The 18845-nt window shown below is 43.4% G+C and overlaps 2 protein-coding genes across 2 annotated transcripts; both read left to right on the top strand.

Moving 5' to 3' along the window:
• The first annotated feature begins 327 nt into the window (after positions 1 to 327).
• bnip3la (BCL2 interacting protein 3 like a) lies at positions 328 to 4520 on the top strand. Its single transcript, XM_030060475.1, has 6 exons — positions 328 to 427; positions 1544 to 1817; positions 1919 to 2000; positions 2111 to 2217; positions 2318 to 2467; positions 2583 to 4520. Exons 1-6 carry the CDS (start codon positions 376 to 378, stop codon positions 2629 to 2631), a joined length of 714 nt encoding a protein of 237 aa, XP_029916335.1. The 5' UTR covers positions 328 to 375; the 3' UTR covers positions 2632 to 4520.
• A 915-nt stretch (positions 4521 to 5435) lies between these two features.
• On the top strand, positions 5436 to 17241 carry dpysl2a (dihydropyrimidinase like 2a). Its single transcript, XM_030060461.1, has 14 exons — positions 5436 to 5788; positions 8131 to 8219; positions 8948 to 9132; positions 9335 to 9499; positions 10015 to 10076; positions 10217 to 10297; positions 10430 to 10498; positions 11619 to 11739; positions 11845 to 12001; positions 12296 to 12437; positions 12580 to 12750; positions 14105 to 14284; positions 14422 to 14605; positions 15084 to 17241. Exons 1-14 carry the CDS (start codon positions 5747 to 5749, stop codon positions 15173 to 15175), a joined length of 1740 nt encoding a protein of 579 aa, XP_029916321.1. The 5' UTR covers positions 5436 to 5746; the 3' UTR covers positions 15176 to 17241.
• Positions 17242 to 18845: the final 1604 nt, after the last annotated feature.

The raw sequence follows: 18845 nt of genomic DNA, 5'->3' as shown, positions 1-18845 counted from the left end.
CATGACTTTCTGATGCATCCATGGTCATTTTCAGCGATGTACATTTTTACATAAACATATTGTGATCAGTCTTCAAAACACTGATGTTTTTTAGTTTGTTTGCTACAATGTGTGTAGATTTTGTTACTTCAACACCGATCAATGCTGCGATTTTCTAACAGCTGACTATTTTGAGCTCCACCAAAACAACAACAAAACGTCAATAGCCCATTTCTGTTTGGTATTACAGAGGCAGGCAGGGAGAGAGAGAGAGAGAGAGACCCTCCCATCGGTCTCACTCTCTCGTCTGTCTGGACTCTGGACGGGCTTTGCGCCTGCGCAGTGTCTAGTTTGTCTGCGTGTCATGTTGATGAATGCTAAAATAGGGTAGTCAACATGTCTACCGCCGCTGCTCAACAAAACAATAACGATGAACCCGGGCTTCACGGTACGTACCGCCGTCACTTCCCCACCTGTCGCGTTGTGAAGGCCTGTCTACGTATTTTTCACGAGTGTTGCTTGTTTGCACGGAGAACAATCGCGTAAAGAGGATGTTATTGTAAAAGTTAGCTCGGGTATGGAATTTCCTCTTCTCTGGGCGGGGTGGAGGGTGATGTTGGCTGACGTCACCGCAAGCCAACCAATACGGTTGTGCCAAATAGTTGATTGATTGAATTTCAGCCAACCGGTTGCGCGAATTCGCCTTGGGCGGGCTCTAGCCAAAATAAAAACAAGTTTGGGACAAAAGACGAAATAAACGTCGATATTAATTGTTGTATTTATTATAATTGTCCGTGGGTTATGTCGTTACATAGCGTGTCTGGAGTGCGTTTTTATTCGCCAGGCCGTCATTTTCGTAATGAAATGTCCGAACCAAAGGGAAATGATGTGAAGATGTTATCGGAGCTCAGTCGCTTGCAGAGTCACAGTTCCTAGACGCATTTTGAAAACATGAAACTGGGGCGAGGTGTACTGTTACCAAATCGGGTCTTCAGTATGACCCGGGCATGTAAGCCTCGAACCGGGACAGAAACCGGAATGTCTGCTTTTCATGTAAACGCTCAGGGATCAGAAACTGTGTCCCTCTGCAGTTATGCAAGATCTCACAGGGGAACCGCTCCGATGTGAAACACCACCGCTATAATAAGGTGGTCGTGCAGATTTACCTTGTCGAATTAAACAAATTAAATCTCACTTTCATCTAGGCCACGATTGAAAGAAAAAAAAAAAAACGACGTTTCATGCCACCCCAGCGTTTACATGCTCACCCAAGCCTGCTCGCTCTCTGAGATTACATAACTCCCTCTCCTGTCGGGAGGAAAAATGTGCAAGCTGTTTGTGGGGCAGTAGCACAAAGGAATGTATGCTAGCCTGGATGCAGAGCACACCCAGCCCATTTAGATGCATGGTGTGTGCTGCAGGAAATGTGGGTTAGCCGTTTCCATTTGATAGCAGACAACACCATACATCTCTTTGTGAAAGGTTTGGCTGGATTTGCACTGGCAAAAGGACAATTTACCCTCATGTGCCCCCCTCTCCTTCCTTCATGGTTGTGTTTGCTTAGGCTCTTGGGTGGAATTAGAGATGAACGGGAACACAGGAGCCCAGGGCATGCAGACCAACCCATCAGTGACACCCGCTGCAGACCAAATAAATGCAAATGCCGGGAGGAGTCAAAATCTACAGCCTATGGAAGTGGTGCCGGAGGAGATAGATGAGAGCCTGGTCGGGGGGTTAGAACATGTGCCCTCGTCCTCGTCCATCCATAATGGAGACATGGAAAAGATCCTCCTGGATGCACAGCATGAATCCAGCCAGAGCAGCTCCTCATGTGATAGGTAGGAGGAAAGGGCAGAGAAGAGGGAAAGTGTTATTTGTTTGGTTTTATTTTGTTCTTACAAACAGGGTTTGTGTTTTTTTTTGTTTTTTTTTACCGCAGTCCCCACAGGCCACCAAGTCCGGATCAGGATGAGGGGCAGATAACCTTTGATGTAGAGATGTCAAGCACAAGAGGCAGCCAGGTAAAGCGCAACAGCACAGTCAATGCTCGCACTTAACGCCCCTTGCACGTCTTTGTGTTTCGCCCTCAATCTTCACTGCTTTCACGCTGCATGATTTACGCCCTTTGCAGTCAGAGGAAGACGGCCCAGAGAAGGACAGAGAGGAAGATATCCTGATGAACAAGGGAGTAGACTGGGTTGCTGATTGGTCCAGCAGACCTGAAAACATTCCTCCAAAGTAAGCAGACTCACACTTGCAGCTCTGTTGGTGGCTCAGAATATTTAGCTGAATGACTTGTACCCTTTTAATTGATTGATTGATTGATTGTGCCTTGCAGGGAATTCCACTTTAGGCACCCCCGACGTTCAGTATCTCTTAGTATGAGAAAGAGCGGCGTTATGAAGAAAGGTGGCGTCTTCTCCGCAGAATTCCTCAAAGTCTTCATCCCTTCCTTACTTATCTCACACATTCTCGCTCTTGGCCTTGGGTAAGTCTGAATTCATACCGAGAAGGAACTGCACGTTGTTTGCTAAACCTGCAGAATTTATCCATATTGGTGACTGGTTTCATTTCATGCATTTTGTGTCTTGTTGTTTTCAAAGGGTGTACATCGGGAAGAGAATTGCCACAGCCTCCACCAGCTCTTACTAAATACAAAATGAAGCAGTGCCTGGATGTTGTGATCTCCTGTCTGCACCTCGTTCAAACATCCTCCTGTACTCAAGCCTCCTCTCTTCCTCCGCCTCTATTGTACGCCTACGTTTCCCTCCTGATCTGCATTGAATTCTGTCACATTCTAGATTTAGTTATAGGACACATTACATAATGTGGTTGCACTCCTTTACATCCTGACACAGAGCAGTATTGCTTCCAACAGTTGTCACCAACATGAATCCAGTAGATAACAGACCCTGCCTGAGCATATTAGAGAATATTCGTCATCCTACTCAAAAAAAAAAAAAAAAAAGAAGTGACTTGGACTTGATGTCAGATGGCTTCAGGGTGTGGGATTTTCTCTGAAATTTCTATACTCATGTTTTTGACAGAGATGTTATGTCATAGGAAATCTGGCCTTCTCCCAAGATGCATCTCTCCACTGGTGTCCCAATGGGTAGACTGCTTGAACCAAAAATATGCGCCATGTCTGTGTAACAAAACAATTTATTTGGCTCTGGGAGTAGAAGGGATTTTTTTTTTTTTTTTTTTTTTATTACCTTAACTTTTTGAGCTTAATATTCATGGCGCAGTTACCGGGAGAAAAAAAATGCTGCACTGTGGGATTAGTTTTTAAATTCCGCACATTTTTCCTGGACGTTGTATCATATTGACTGTCTGTGGTTTGTTTTTAAAGCTTTGTTTTACTGAGGGCTGGGAAGCTTCAGTGTTGATCCAGTTTCCGATAGAGTGTGTGGATATTTGAATAGATTATGAGAGTGGAACTTAGACTGGATGACAATATACCAGGCCATATGCTAGTTTTCTTTTTGCCTACATATCGTTTTCATTAACACAGAATACAGCAGTGATGGCAAAGTGCCAAATTTGTATATCTTTCACCTCTGCACATTGGTGATTTATCTTTTTTTTCTGACATGCTGAAATATTTAAATAGATGTGAAAATACTCCAAGCTGTGACCCACCCACATGGATACCTTTTGACACTGTATAATTTGTTTATACATTGTTATTTGATTTTCATGGATAGTATATCTTATGCATTGTGGCAGTGTAAGTAATGATTTTTTTTTTTTTTTTTTTGCATTTTGTTGAACAGCTGCCATATGATAGTTGCTGAACTGGCAGTGGTAGAAACCACCAGAGGGAAAGACATTTCCAGAGGCCTCATCACTCAGCGTTAACCCGATTGTATTGTAGGTTTCACTGCACAATCATTTCAAATAGTATGATACCAATAAATATAAGAAAATAGAACTCATAGAGTAAGGATAGAGGTAGATATTAGCTTTACTTTTTGATATATCAGAAAATCAAAGTAAATCCCCAAGTTTGACATGATTTTAACTTTTAAAAATCACAAGTCTGGATTGGATTTATAGTAAGTACAACATTTGTGTTTAAGAAACTCCAGCATGAGGCAATAGCTCTGCACCTCTATCATTGATTTGGTTGGCTGTGGAGAGAGCGATGGGTATGGCAAAAAAAAAAAAAAAAAAAGGGGGGGGGGGGGTATGATGAAGTCTTGGCTGCCTCTAATCCCGACTGTTTGCATGCCTTTCAACTTGAAACTAGCACATTTTTAGGCTAACTAGACTCATTGTGTTGCATCTGAGCAGTCAGGTTTATCCTTCTGATCATATGTGCATTGCTGTTGCAACTTTTTTTTTTTTTTTAACCAATAGACCAAACATTGTTTGATCATATGAAGGGCAGGGCCCTCTGAAATGTCAAGTATTAATCAAGTATTATCTCATTCAAGCAGTGATAAAATAAGTAGCAAGGACTGAAGGGTGTGTTCAAATTGCTAGATTTGTTGTCATCGTATTGAAAAACTAACATTAAAATGTGAAATTGCTCACAATGCTATATGGTGGTGGTGTATCTGTACCAACTAAAAAAATATACAATTTATTGCCATAATGATTTAATTAATGTAAAATGTAAGACTAAAATTCAGTGTGTAAACAAAAAGGTCACCTCCTGCCTGTTTATTGAATTATGCTGCTGAAGTTGAGCTTCCCACCATTTTTTTTTTCTATCAAAAACACCCAGCTCTGTGGACCCCGAGGAGTCTTTTAGGATATTCCAGAGGATCTCCAGAAAAATTGGGGAATATCCTAATTTCACAATCATTTCACTGGCTAGAGGTTAGCCAAATGAGAGCGTGTATTAGATTGACACACTCTCACTGTTAATCTGCCAATCTACAGTATAGGCAGTAACAGAATAACTCAATCTCATCAGTTGGGGATCCAGGAGACTACATCCTATCAAATATTGGTGTATGGCCTGGTGTGTATCAATTTGGGGATCCTTGGCACCTTGACACAAGGTTGAGAGCCACTGCCTTAGACCACAAAACACCAGTAGATGAAGCGTATTTCCCCAGGACGGACATCTGATACTTGTGGTTGAGGAGATAACAGTATTGAAGCTGAAAACACTGATCATAGTAACAATTCATACAGTCTGTTTGTATCAAAAAAAAAAAAAAAAAAAAAAAAAAAGCTGCGAGAGGTCTAATTGTTATGCTGCCTGGGACCCTTCAGGGACCTTGTGGGGGCCCCAAGAGCCCAAGTGGGTATCATAAAAAGAGTTTCTGAATTTCCAATGTGTCTGCTTTCTGTCAGGTCTATGCAGAAACAGCGGCTTCACATTTGGTGAGGCAGTCAATTAGGCAAGTGAAATGTAGCCGCTTCCCCTCAGACAGACGAGGATGAAACACTGGGAACCATCAAAGCAGCATGGATTTCGAGCTGAATAAGGGCGGGGCAGTGCGCATGCGCGGTTCCTTTATGTGGCCCTTTGGATCTCGGTGCTTGTCTGGTCATCAGGGACCTAGTCGAGTAAAGCCCAGCGCTACACCTTCAGTCAAACCTGCCACGTCTTAGCTATCGGTAACTGTGCGGTTGTACTGTGTAAAGTGTAGCTGCGTTGACAGAAACGGTGAGAAAGCCGCAGCTCGCCCGAGGCGTCGACTGGCCAACAGAGCATCCACCCCCTTTCACTGGCAGGTAACGGCTTCCAGGCTTGCTAGCTAGCGTTAGCCAAGAGGCAAGGCACAGCTGTGTCGGAGGGATCGTCAAAATGTCTGGTTACCAGGGAAAGAAGAACATTCCACGAATCACGGTAAGAGCTCTTTTTTTTTTTTGTTTTTAGATAATATTTTTTTTTTTATCCCGTGGTAAAGTCGTTTGTTAAATAAGCGGCTAGCTAAAGGATTAGACCAGCAGCTAACCCAGGCTAAGCTGTCGTATCCATTCATTTGCGCTGTCACTAGCATGACTCGCCCCAGCAGCAGCAGCAGCAGCAGCAGCCCGTCAGCTCCAGACACTGAGACTGGGATGAACAATGATAGGAATTAGGACGTAACAGCAAGCTATGTGGCCATTATCCCGGTTGTGTCGTGCTGGTCTTTTCAGACAAAATGCACAGCTCGAGTTTGTCTCAGTTTGCCTTTGATCTTCTCTTGCTCTCAGTGCGTCTGATTTGCCTCGCCTGATATTAGCAGCTAAAGCTCTCCTCCTCAGTCTCCCTGCCAGCATCCTCAGCTTGCAGGGTGTAGTTAACAGCTTTGGGAACAGGTTCCTTCAGTCTCATCCCCATATTTCCTCCCACATCTATTTTCCTTTTTAATAAATAAAGTAAAATGCCAGCTAATCCTGTAGGTGTATCAGATCTGTGTTATTTAGGCCTGATCCTGTGAAATCCACTCTGTTAGACAATGGGGTTTGAACATATAGCCTCTATTTCCTCTGTAATCCACCCATTCATTTTGAAGGCAGGCCATTTAAGGCCCACAGCAGAGGGACATGGTAGTTAAAAGAAGTAAAACCTCCTGTAAAGTAGGTCATTGGACAACACCCACTCTAGCTGGTAGCTTTAAGCTTTGATCATGCAGCTTTTATAGCAAGAGCAATGAAACATATACAGTAGGCAGTAGGATGTGGTGCTTTAATGTAGATCATTAAATAACACTCAGCTGTTATGTAACATTAATTGGCCCAGTATGGGTTTGCTGGCTTGTGCTTAGGCCGCTTTCTAGGCAGCTGTCAGGTTTGCCCTGCAGATAGAGGCAGTGTTATCCAGACTAAGCCCCTCATACCTCAGACACAACATACAGACGGCACTACCTCCCAGAAGCCCGCTGGGCCCTCAGACAGACACAGACACCACTTATTAGTTTGGAATGTAGTGCACATTTTCAGTCTGCAGAGCTTTTAACAAATTGCTAAGATTAGGCTTTGGCCCTGAACTACCAGGACTGGATTCTTGCAGATCACCTGGCTCCAAGGCAGGAATGACAGTAATGTAGCCCAGGCCTGACGGTGCCGTAGGGAGGGCATACCCCTTATTGTATGTCCTCTACACTGTAACTTATGTCATATATTTAATGGTATTTATATTGTTAAAAAAATTATTAGTATTTGAAGAATTATCATCACAACCATGATCACAATGTCTTTAACAGAGGCTGCTTGCTTTTTATTCTTGGTCTTACCAGGTAACCAAAGAACAAACATGTTTTTGGCACTAGGATGTTGTTTTAAATATATATATATATATAGTCCTACATTTATTCTCTACATTTCAAAATTTTCAGTTAGACCTTGGGGGAGCTTTGGATATTGAAGGACATTGTTAAGCTTAGATGTATGATGTGAGTGCATCAAATGTGCGTCCTGAAACTGACATATCACTTACTTTGCCCCTACACTCAGTAATGTTATTTTGGCCACTCAGATACAAAACGGAGTGAGGCTGTATGACCCACTTAGGCGAATAATAGCCCGTTAGGTCATGTCAATACAGCCATGTTTTGTGTGCCTAATGTATCCCTCTCTCTGTGTCCACTCCGGCCATTAGTGACTGAATGTTTCTTCCTGTGGGGTTTGGAGTAAACCTTCTTTGTCTTCATTAGCTACCCCCTCTTTCTCCTCAGAGACCTCCACCATGCCTACAGGAGAACTAGGCCACCCTACCGTGTTCTCCTTCCCTCTCAAAGCCATGCAGCCATTTGTGCCACTCAGGACTTTGTTCTTACTTGAGCTTATGCATTTTAGCCATTCCAAGTAGTATCCAAATAATTTTTCTACCTGTCCCACAGGATGAAAGTAAATGGCTGTATGGCTTTCTATGCGGTCAGCACACAAGCATGGTTAATTTGGTGACCATTAGTACTTTCTCTAGTTTTCTACTTTTCTACTAATTATACTGCAGTGTGCAGATTGGAGAAATGATTACCAAATGCCAATAAATTGTGGTCATGGCCCATAGGTGTGCATGCTCTAATGCCTCCAGCCAGGCTTTTTTATATACTAAAAAGAAAAAACTGTAAAAATGTCCCTTGAATTTTGTAAGCCACTAGCCACCTTGGCATGTCAATACAAGAGTTAGTTTCCTGTTGCAGCATGTGCACTCTGCGCCTGGCTCCAATTTTGTGGGTGACGAGAAATGCTGTCTTTTTTTAGAGTGACCGTCTCCTAATCAAAGGAGCAAAGATCGTGAATGATGATCAGTCATTCCATGCTGACATCTACATGGAGGATGGAGTCATCAAGTACGTTACGTCTTTCTTGTATTGTTTTCACTCTGTAGATTTAATTAGTAGTTCAAGGTGACAGTTTGGGCTAAGGGTGTAGGTTTGGTTTTAACATTGGGTATAGCTTGCACAAAATATGGATATTTTCTGACTTTAAATTGACCCTATAAGATCCCATTTGAAAATATCTGTACGTCAATGTGTTTTGGGTCAGGCAGGCCAGCATGCTGTAGCTAATTTTCCATATAAATAATGTTGATGATGTTGATTGAACAACACACGTTTTTGTCAGGGATTCATTATCAAAGTTCTTTTCCAACGCCCTTACTTCCAAACTGGCAGAACTAGGCTACTTTCTTGCCAGTTCTGGGAATGAAAGTAGCTCCGCCAGTTAGCAAGGGATGAAGTTGATGGGCCTATATTAGTATGTTCCACTCCATATGAGTGGCAAATACCAATATAGATCCTCCTAAATGGGTAAGAGCCTGAGCTGTCACTAAAAGGATGTAGGACAGAATAGCAACTCCAATAGGCTACTGAAACGCCAACCATTGGCCATCACCTCCACTATTGGTGCTTTATGACAGACAGGGCTGATAAATGTTTTGTCTTATCTACAAGAAGGCAATTGTAGGCAAACCTTTTTCTTAGAACTAGGATTCTAGATTGGCCTTTTTTATCGTTTCCTTCAGTCATTCTTACATGTCTGTCTTTTGAGCTCTTTTTCTCTCATCTCTCTCTGTCAGGCAAATCGGAGAAAATCTGATTGTTCCAGGAGGAGTGAAGATCATAGAGGCCCATGGGAGAATGGTGATGCCAGGGGGTATTGATGTGCACACCCGCTTTCAGATGCCCGACCGAGGCATGGTCGCAGCAGATGACTTCTACCAGGGCACTCGGGCGGCCCTGGCTGGGGGCACAACCATGATCAGTATGTACAACAAGCACCCTGTGATCCCAACACAAGCCATCCCCTGTCATTTCTGCACGTTTACCACCTAGTTTACACATCATGGTAATCCTGTTGCTTGTTATGATATCTTTGACTGCAAATGTGCAAGCCATCAAGCATGTGATTTAATTGTGCAGTTGTTTGTGCACATTAAAGCCCACCTGCACGTTTCTGTTTATAGTTGACCACGTGGTGCCGGAGCCTGGTGTTAGCCTGATTGCTGCTTTCAACCAGTGGAGGGAATGGGCTGACACCAAGTCCTGCTGTGACTACTCTCTGCATGTGGACATCACCGAGTGGCACAAAGGCACTCAAGAAGAAATGGAGAGCCTGGTGAAGGATCATGGTATGAAGCAAAAGCTTGTTTCTATAAATACATGAAGGCTATGACTGGGTTTCAAAGTCACTGTCCCCCTGGTGCTCTGAAAAGATGCAGAATTTTGTGCTGTCACTAATATCCCTAATTTAAAAAAAAACTTTCTTAACAGAAATGGCTGGATATCACTTCAGCCAAATAGCTGCAATCATGACACTCACACTAACCTTGGGATTAATTGATTTCTTGGATTGTCCGCATGGCTAACTACTGTGATGCTATTTTAGTCTGCGATGTTGTGCAAGTGGTCCCTAGCTGCATGTTCCAGCAATTCATGCTGTAAAAAAGAGGCTTTATACTTCTCTCACCCTGGCACTGCAAGGGGATAAAAAGGCAATCACCCTGTGTGGAGTGTCAAAAATAACTTTTCTGGTGTGTGATTTTTATCTTTTGATTTTACCTTTCTTCTTTGCTCTGGGTTTTCCCTCTTTTGCTCTCCTTATTCCGCCTTTGGCTGTTTTCTCTCATAAGTTTTCTATCTTCAGGTGTCAACTCTTTCCTGGTCTATTTGGCTTATAAGGATGTTTTCCAACTTTCTGACTCTCAGGTATGCTTGGCTTACTTATCTGCATCAGTGGGCTCTGTGTTCTGTTCTGAGTCGTCTTTCTCAGTTTTTTTGACGCTGTTTGGCTGAGTTTGGGGTGGGTGCCCGGCCTGTGTTCTGACCAGCCTGTATCCCTTGTATAGATGTATGAGGTGTTCAGTGTCATCAGAGACCTGGGAGCCATTGCACAGGTGCATGCGGAGAATGGAGACATCATTGCAGAGGTAACAGAATCACAACTAACACAAGCTGCCATGACTGAGTTATTTAAAATTTCAATAAAACCAATTAAAACCAGTATTAACTGTAAGTGGCAATTGCCATTTGGATCATAATGTTCTTGCACGGGTTTTTAGGAGCAGCGCCGCATTCTGGAGCTGGGTATCACTGGACCCGAGGGACATGTGCTCAGCCGTCCAGAGGAGGTAAGAGTGCCCTTGATCTCATGCATTCTTTTTGCTGGTACAGACAGCAGGTGGAGCTGATGCGGAGAAACTTTGGTTTCAGCTCCGATGTTAATAGATGGATTCAGACTCTAACCCACCACCAACAGTAGACAGCTCTGGCAGATTGCAGACATGGAACTTTTTTCCCGTGTGGAGTACATTTTTGTACATTTTGTATTCACACATCCCGTATTTCTCCAATTAATAGCCCGGGCGTTTAATATGCAAAATCAACTTGGACCCCAGGCGTTTAAAAGAACCAGGCGGCTATTCGCTGCAGGCCTTTATTTATTTTTGCACAGACCTGCACCAGGCCATTATTGTGATGACAGTTACTGTCCAACATATTTATAGTCGGTCGATTTAAGATTACGGTACAGCCTTTTTTCTAAAGTTAGCTAGCTCTCTTATTTTTACAGAAAACGGAAGTGCCACAAAGTTATTGTATGGCTAACTGTTGACTTCTGCAAAAATAAGGTGAATAGCCTTATTTTGGGTTTACCTCAATATAATGCAAATAATCGCCCCGGCGGTTATTCAGGTGGGTGTTTAATACGCAATATGGGTGCAGACCCCAGGCGTTTAAAAGAACCAGGCAGCTATTTGCGGCCGGGCAATTAGTTGGTGAAATACGGTAAACAAATTAATAGGAGTAGTTTCCTCAGTTCTAAAGACAAATGATGTCAGTACCTGAGACGCAATGTTATTGTATTGCGCACAGCCGTAATGTCTAACAAATGTTGTCTACAGTACAGACTTGGGCATCTAAACAAAGCTAAACCAAACTAGTGACATTCCCAGACAAAAGTCAGCCCACTCAAGATCTTTAAAACATTTCTTGCATGAATACAGGTTGACAGAAATCAACCATGAACACTCCATTTCTGGTGTGTTTCTGGCTTTAGTTGGGGTTTGTTTGCTCAGTAACTTTACCCATAAGACAGAAAGTCGTGTTGTAATGTTCTGTTTTATAATGAACAGTGAATTGGAACCAACAGCTTTGATTCAGTGTATCTGAACAGAAGTGAGGTTGACAGGAAGCCAGTATGAAAGCCAGACTGATGCTTGTTCTGACCTCCGTGTCTGTTCTGTTCTGCAGGTGGAGGCGGAGGCAGTCAATCGTTCGATCACGGTAGCCAATCAGACCAACTGTCCCCTCTACATCACCAAGGTGATGAGCAAGAGTGCTGCTGATGTTATTGCCCTTGCCAGGAAAAGGGGTGAGGGAGGAAACTAAAATTTGTACCGTTTGCATATTTTCTTGTGTTAGCAAACAGCCTGTCTTCTACTGAGGTTTAGACACTGACATTTGTCTGCTCCCATAGGTGCTGTAGTTTATGGAGAGCCCATATCTGCCAGCTTGGGCACAGATGGCACCCATTACTGGAGCAAGAACTGGGCCAAGGCAGCAGCCTATGTCACCTCTCCACCACTCAGTCCTGACCCCACCACCCCCGACTACCTCAACTCCCTGCTCTCCTGGTAGGTGCTCTGTGCAAGGGCCTAAATATAGTTGGAACACATTAGCAAGTGAGATTCTGATGTGTGTTGAAATTTATTTCCACCCAGCTATATTTCATTCCTCTTTTTGCAACCAAATGGACATCAAAATAATGTTTGAAGAATACCCAACAAATGATAGAATCATTTAAAAAAAAAAAAAAAAAAAACAGGAAATCAAATTGGTCACATCAATGTACATGCAGTTTTTGGTCAAAGATGAGACTTGTTGCACATATCAAGTATATAATTAGCTCTCTTGTTCTGTCTCTCTAGTGGGGACCTGCAGGTGACTGGCAGTGCCCACTGCACTTTTCAAACCTCTCAACGTGCAGTAGGCAAAGATAACTTCACCCTAATCCCAGAGGGCACCAACGGCACTGAGGAGAGGATGTCCCTTATCTGGGACAAGTGTGTGGTGAGGGAGATTATACAGACTCATTCTTCATGTGCACACCTGTTTCTGCAAGATTCCCATCATCGAGTAAGCTAGTGTACACCTCTGTGTGTATGTGTGTGTGGAGCTGTAGTAGAACATCTGCTGTGCTCTGTCCCACAAGGTGACTGGAAAAATGGATGAGAACCAGTTTGTTGCAGTGACCAGCACGAACGCAGCCAAGATCTTCAACCTTTACCCCCGCAAGGGCCGCATCGCTGTGGGCTCTGATGCCGACCTTGTGCTGTGGGACCCAGATGTGACTAAGATCATTTCAGCCAAGAGCCACAACCTGGTGAGACATTAAAATACGTTACCTGCTTGTCTTGGCTCTTGCCCACAATGTCTTTTGTCATTTTTCTGTCTTCCAGCCCATCGTTAAACATATCATTTCAACACTGATGCAATGTTGCGTCAGTGTTGAAATGTGTCCTCTATAATTCCATTTATTTTGGAGTGTCTGCATCACTTTTACTCATTCTCCTCGACTATGTCTTTGCATTGTATGTGGGCTGTAATTGGACTACAAACGTAAACAGAAATTCAAAAATCATGTAAACCTGACTACTTGTATGCATCCTGACCTAGCAGTTAGCACAGGCTGGCATGACTGAGTTATTTTAAGTGTCAATAAAACCAATGACATTGTCAATTTAATTGACACTCAGTCTCAGTGGTTGTTGAGATTGAAGTCAGACTATTTTGAGCTCACTCTGAGCCAGCCAGTTTGTGACACAACTCACCATTTATTAGAGGACTTTTGCCCTGCTTGCAGATGGGGCCCAACAATGGCTTGTCAGTCTATTTGTCTGTGCATTTGACGCATTATTCCCAGACAGCATATCTCAAAATCTACTGGGTGTATTTCCAAGAGATGTGATGAGTACATTCTGTGTCCCCCAGAGAATGAACCCTGTCAGTTTTGGTAACCTCATGACCTTTCTTGTTGCGCCATCTTTTGGCCAACTTCTCAAATTTGATATGTTAATCTATTAGGCGTGTTGATATGGATACATAGATTGACATTCAGACAGAATAAACAAAATAAACACCAGTTAGATCTTGTCCCTTGTCTCTGAAGGGAGCTGAAACTTCTCCTCAGATCATCGCTCAGAATAAAAACAGCATAACCAGCTGTCAAGTAGCTACAACAAACCAGTGTGCACCCTCTTTGTATGTTTCCCAAGCACAAAAAATGCTCTTTGTTGTCCCTAGGTTAGTGTCACTTCTGCTTGAGTTTATTCAGTTTTGGAAATGGATCAGCTTTTCACTTAATTCACGTAATTCTACTTGACAGAATATCAACACTCAAAATGTGTTTTGTACCTTTGACATTTTAAAGTGTGTGATGGTAGGCTGTTTAATGGAGAAGGCCAAAAAATTAAGATGCTTTCCAGTCAGACCTTTTTCTGTCCCTTGGATAGGCTGGAAGGGTGTCTGTAGGTGCTTAATAAACAGGCCTCATGCAAATCCAGTTGATTTTAATTAAAGAAAATTATAAGTTCTTTATTTATCGACTGTAAAGCAAAGCCTGCTCAATGCATCCAGTCTTGTTTTATGCAGGCCTGAGAATTTACACCACAGCCCTGTCCCGTCCTGATCTCAGGTCATACTCTACGTTCTTCTCACCAGAGCTCTTCTTCCCCTAGGCTGTGGAGTATAACATCTTTGAGGGCACCGAGGTGCGTGGAGGTCCTCTGGTGGTTATCAGCCAGGGCAAGATTGTTTTGGAGGAGGGCAGCCTTCACACCACAGAGGGCTGTGGACGCTACATCAGCCGCAAGCCCTTCTCAGACCACGTGTACAAGAGGATAAAGGCCCGCAGCAGGGTGAGTCTCTCATAAGTGCTTTGGTTTTTGTATGAATAAATAAAACACCTGCCTGGATATGTCATACAGTTAAATGGTAAGCAGCCGACATCACATTGTGCATCGGCTCACTTATGAAACAGCGTGTGTGTGTTCAGCTGACAGAGCTGCGCGGAGTCCCTAGGGGCCAGTATGACGGGCCGGTGTGTGAGGTCACTGTGACTCCCAAGGTGATGTCCACAGTATCCTCAGTGAAGACCTCCCCTGCCAAGCAGCAGCAGCAACAGCAGCATGCTCCCCAGCCTGTGCGCAATCTTCACCAGTCCGGCTTCAGCCTGTCTGGTAAGTGCAAACATGGATGTGATCGCTGTGAGTTGCCTTGTTTGCATCATTTGGAATTTTCAGGTATGGACTTAACTGTGCAAAGGTCACATGAGGCTGTTATCAAGGTGTTGCCAGTAATTTTTTGATGAAGCTAAAGTGCGTGACAAAATTAGGGAGGGGTCGATACTGGTGTCAGTATTAGGGTCGCTCATACACATTGCCACCCGTAGTATCTCTATAATATTAATCTACCGTTACTGCCTCCTTCTACAGAGATGCCCTGGCTTACAAATTCAGTGCAGATGTCTCACAAAAGTCACAGCATCATTTTAATAGTTTTTCCAGAGATAATGATAATTATGATGCAAAAAATAGCATTCCCACTAAAATCGTGAATGCTATCACAAAACCTGTCGAAATAATAGCAGTATATTAATTAATTAATTAATTAATTTTTAACCATCATTCAGCCCTATTATCTGTCTTCATTTCCTAGGTGCTCAAATTGACGATAATGTCCCCCGCCGTACCACCCAGCGCATCGTGGCTCCCCCCGGTGGCAGAGCCAACATCACCAGCCTCGGCTGAGCTCTCCTGCCCGCTGAGCCGGGGTGCCGGGCAGCATGGGACCAGAGGCCCTTCTCAACACTGTCACATCAAATCTGGTTCCAAGCAACAGCCCCTGGCCCCCCCCCCCCCCCACCTGCACCCCACCCCACCCAAAAAAAAAAAACACTGTCCATTCTCATGCACACATTGCTGCGTCACCTCATGCAAAAAGAGCACTATTCCATGTTGTTTTGTTTCTTCCTTCCTGCCATATTCCATTTCCATTTTCAAGGAAGAGTCAAGTGAATTGAGACAGCTGTTTTGCTGTTTTTTTAAATACATTTCTTGTCATTGACTGTTGATGAAATTTGAGTTGTTTACATTTGTTTACATTTTTATATGATTTCGCTATACATGTTTGTGGTATATAGTTGCCTTCTTGGTCAGAAAGCTAACAGTCATCAGATTAAGAAGTGATAGATTTTATGAGCAGACGTGTCACTGCACATGTTGACTTTTTTTCCCGCTCATTTCCTGGACATTAGATAGAATGTGTTGGTGGCTGGTGTTACGCTGCCACTTACAACTGAAAGTTGTAAGTCTGCTTGTTGTTTTTATCTTTTTAGCTGTAGTATAATGTTGCTGGAATATTTACAGAACTGTATCTTCAAGTCAGTTTGCAGTATAAGACTTTTTTTTTTTTTTTTTTTTAGGTCTTACAGTATATGGTCAGTCTTGCCGTTGTACATTCAACTTAATTCACTTCGGTCTTCCTTTTGTCGCTATACTGTGGTTGCACTTTCTCCTTTTTTTTTTTAATCTTTATGATTTTATTTTATGTGTTTGTCATTTAAAATAATATGTTGAGCCACAGTGAAATGTTGGTTTTGCGATATTCGGGTTGGAATGCACTGACTGCACTGAAAAGAACTTAAAACGGTATTGTAGGGTTAAATCACTCATTCAGCTCCATCCTGAACATGGGGACCATCCGCTTAAAAAAAGAAAAAAATAGCACATAAGGGTTTGTCTTGGAAATACATGAACCTTTTGCCTCATTTCATCCTTTTCCTCCTAGTTTGTTAGAGGGTTGTCAAGGCAACAGGCTTCCAATAATCAGACTGCTGTTTAAAGTTGATGATACTGACAGTATGGAGCTAGATAGGAATTTGCCGACAGCCTCTCTGCACCTGGTGCTATACGACCGTTGCTGTGCATGTGCAGATGGCGTTACGTTGTCTCCCATCTTCACATCAACGCAGCAATTATAAGGGTTTGTAATAAAAGCGGCCGGGGCAGGGTTACTATTTCTCCCAAGGTTGACAGAATCGGGTTTTGTTTTGCACCTGTAATGATCCAAAATGGTGAATATGTATGTGAGCTTTTCTTTGTATTGGAATATGTCTGTATTAATATGTTTAGGGTATTTGTTAAACTTAACTACTTGCCTGCCTATTCTGTAAGATATTGATAGCACACTGTCAAGAATCATGCATTTATGAAGGTTCTTAAAAGAATTGTAACCATGAGCTTTGAGACCTGATGAAAAGTGCTTCTGTGTGTATAATGACATCCATCACAGTGTGCTGATGATGTGTCCATTGTTCTCAGTCTTATGGTTCTTAGACTAGCACCTCCTCCAAGTCCTGTTAGTGTCGTGAATGAATTTCAGAAATCCAATTCGCCCCCTCTCCCTTACCCCTTTTACTTTCCCTGCATTGTTGACACAAAACTCACCCGAGGTAGTAACGATGTGCACCAAGTCACAACTGGTTGTTAGTTATGCAGCACTGTGTTGAGTGCCCTGTATAACCGCTCATCTGCATACTGTGAAACAATTCTTTCTTTCTTCATTGCCTTGTCAAGTGTAGGTTTTGTATGCCAAGCTAGTATGTGAAGTGAACTGCAATTGGGGAAGTTTCTTGGTAACGGTTTTTGAGTTTTGATGTTGAGCACTGTTGTTAACCCCTCTCCCAGCTAGTGTTAAACTCTTGGTCATGTATGTTTTGTAGGCTACCAGGATTTTGGGGAAATCATCGGTCCTGACAGCATTCAACCCTATCTGTGTTGACTTCAATGGATTAAAACACTAAAAATGAAACAAGCATTTGAGTCTTTGTCCTTTTATATAAATGAATCAATGGACCACTAATGGACCACACTGACACCAGGACCGTGTAAGGAGGCAGGTGGACACTAGGGGGAGCCAGAGATTTACAAAACGGCGTGTCCTCAGCGTCAGAGCGTTGCTCTCGCCCGAGTTCCTCTCACAATTCTCCCACAGGGACACTTTGGGTAAAATTAACTGAGCAAGACTTCGTTGCGTCACAGTGGATGCACACATCAACAAAAGTTTGGTGATTAGTTGGAGTGATGCCCCGTGGCTGTTTGACAGTTGTCCAATTTGGACTTAGACTGATGAGCACGCTGATTAAACCGGAGAGGGGACGCGTTATGTCAACTTCTTCACCCACATGACGAGAGCTTTAAAAAACACATGGAGAAGACTTGACCGAGCTAAAAATCTCTTGGGGAGCTGTTAGCACAAACAGCGAGAGCCATCAGTGCGTGTTATGCAGAAAGGCCGGTGAAAGACAGCTATTACTATTATTCTGACCCCCACCCACCACCACAACCACCACCCCTTAGGACTGATCTGTCATCACCTTGGCGCTATCATGCTAATTAATTCAATCCTGGATCAAAGCTGGTCATTACAGATCAAATTTCTCCCCATTAGGATTCATGAGGTTACATGAGGACCGGGCTCAGCCACTCAGAATAAAAGAAGAAGGACATCGATGACCTCTTCTTAAATTTCACCATAAAAATTAAGATTTAGCAGTGCCAGAATGGGGCTTACTTGCTCCATTCCAGTCTGCATTTGACTTCTGCAGGACTAAGGCACGTAATCGTGGGAGTCATCAGAGCCCTTGCGTTTTGAAGATGTAAAAAAAAAAAAAAAAAAAAAGCACCGCACGCAGGTATTTTTTGGCAGACGTTTTGCTCATATTCCCAGCACTTTCTATCTATAGCCAGGAGACAGCGCGAAAGGACGGGGGGGGGAGGGTGGAGGCGGTGGATTAGGTCATCAGTAGCATCAGTAGTTTGATGACTGTGTCTGGTGGCTTCTCTCCTAATGGCATCTGCACAGAGATGGTGTGATTTACAGGTCCGCAGACATGCCAGTCAATGACAAAGGGGACGCGCACTGTGGCTGCCGGCTGCATCGGCCGGTCCCTCCCCTCAGGGAAAGCTGTCGACTCCACTTCTCGGTCTTGTTAGAGACCGAACTTAATGTCGTGAGGGGAGATTGGCTCAACGATGCCGGCTGCATGTCTTCCCACTCACACTGACACAGAGAGTACATCTCGGTACTACAGAAGAAATCGCCCCGAGAAAATCAATCAGCAGTGTCTGCTGAGGTTGTCCTCTTGTCCTGTGATGGATCCGCATAAACACCAGACCCTTTGCAGTCCAAGCACACAAAGCAGTCACTGAAGTTGATAGCGCAGGGATTAAATCCACAGTTGCAGTGGTAAACAGGGCCCACGCTGAAGATACCGTGGGCTTGTGTGTGAGCATGCATGTGGCCTGCAAATAAAAAAATGACAGAAACAAGGAATGCTGCCTCAGAGAAGAATGTCTGAGACCATGTATGATTGAACTTGACGTCTCTAAATCTGGGAGGTTTTTCAGAGGCTGGGGG

Source organism: Myripristis murdjan, chromosome 9, assembly GCF_902150065.1.
Source record: "Myripristis murdjan chromosome 9, fMyrMur1.1, whole genome shotgun sequence".
Taxonomy (NCBI): Eukaryota; Metazoa; Chordata; class Actinopteri; order Holocentriformes; family Holocentridae; genus Myripristis; species Myripristis murdjan.
The sequence above is the reverse complement of the archived record's forward strand: the minus strand, read 5'-3'. Positions and strand labels throughout refer to the sequence as shown.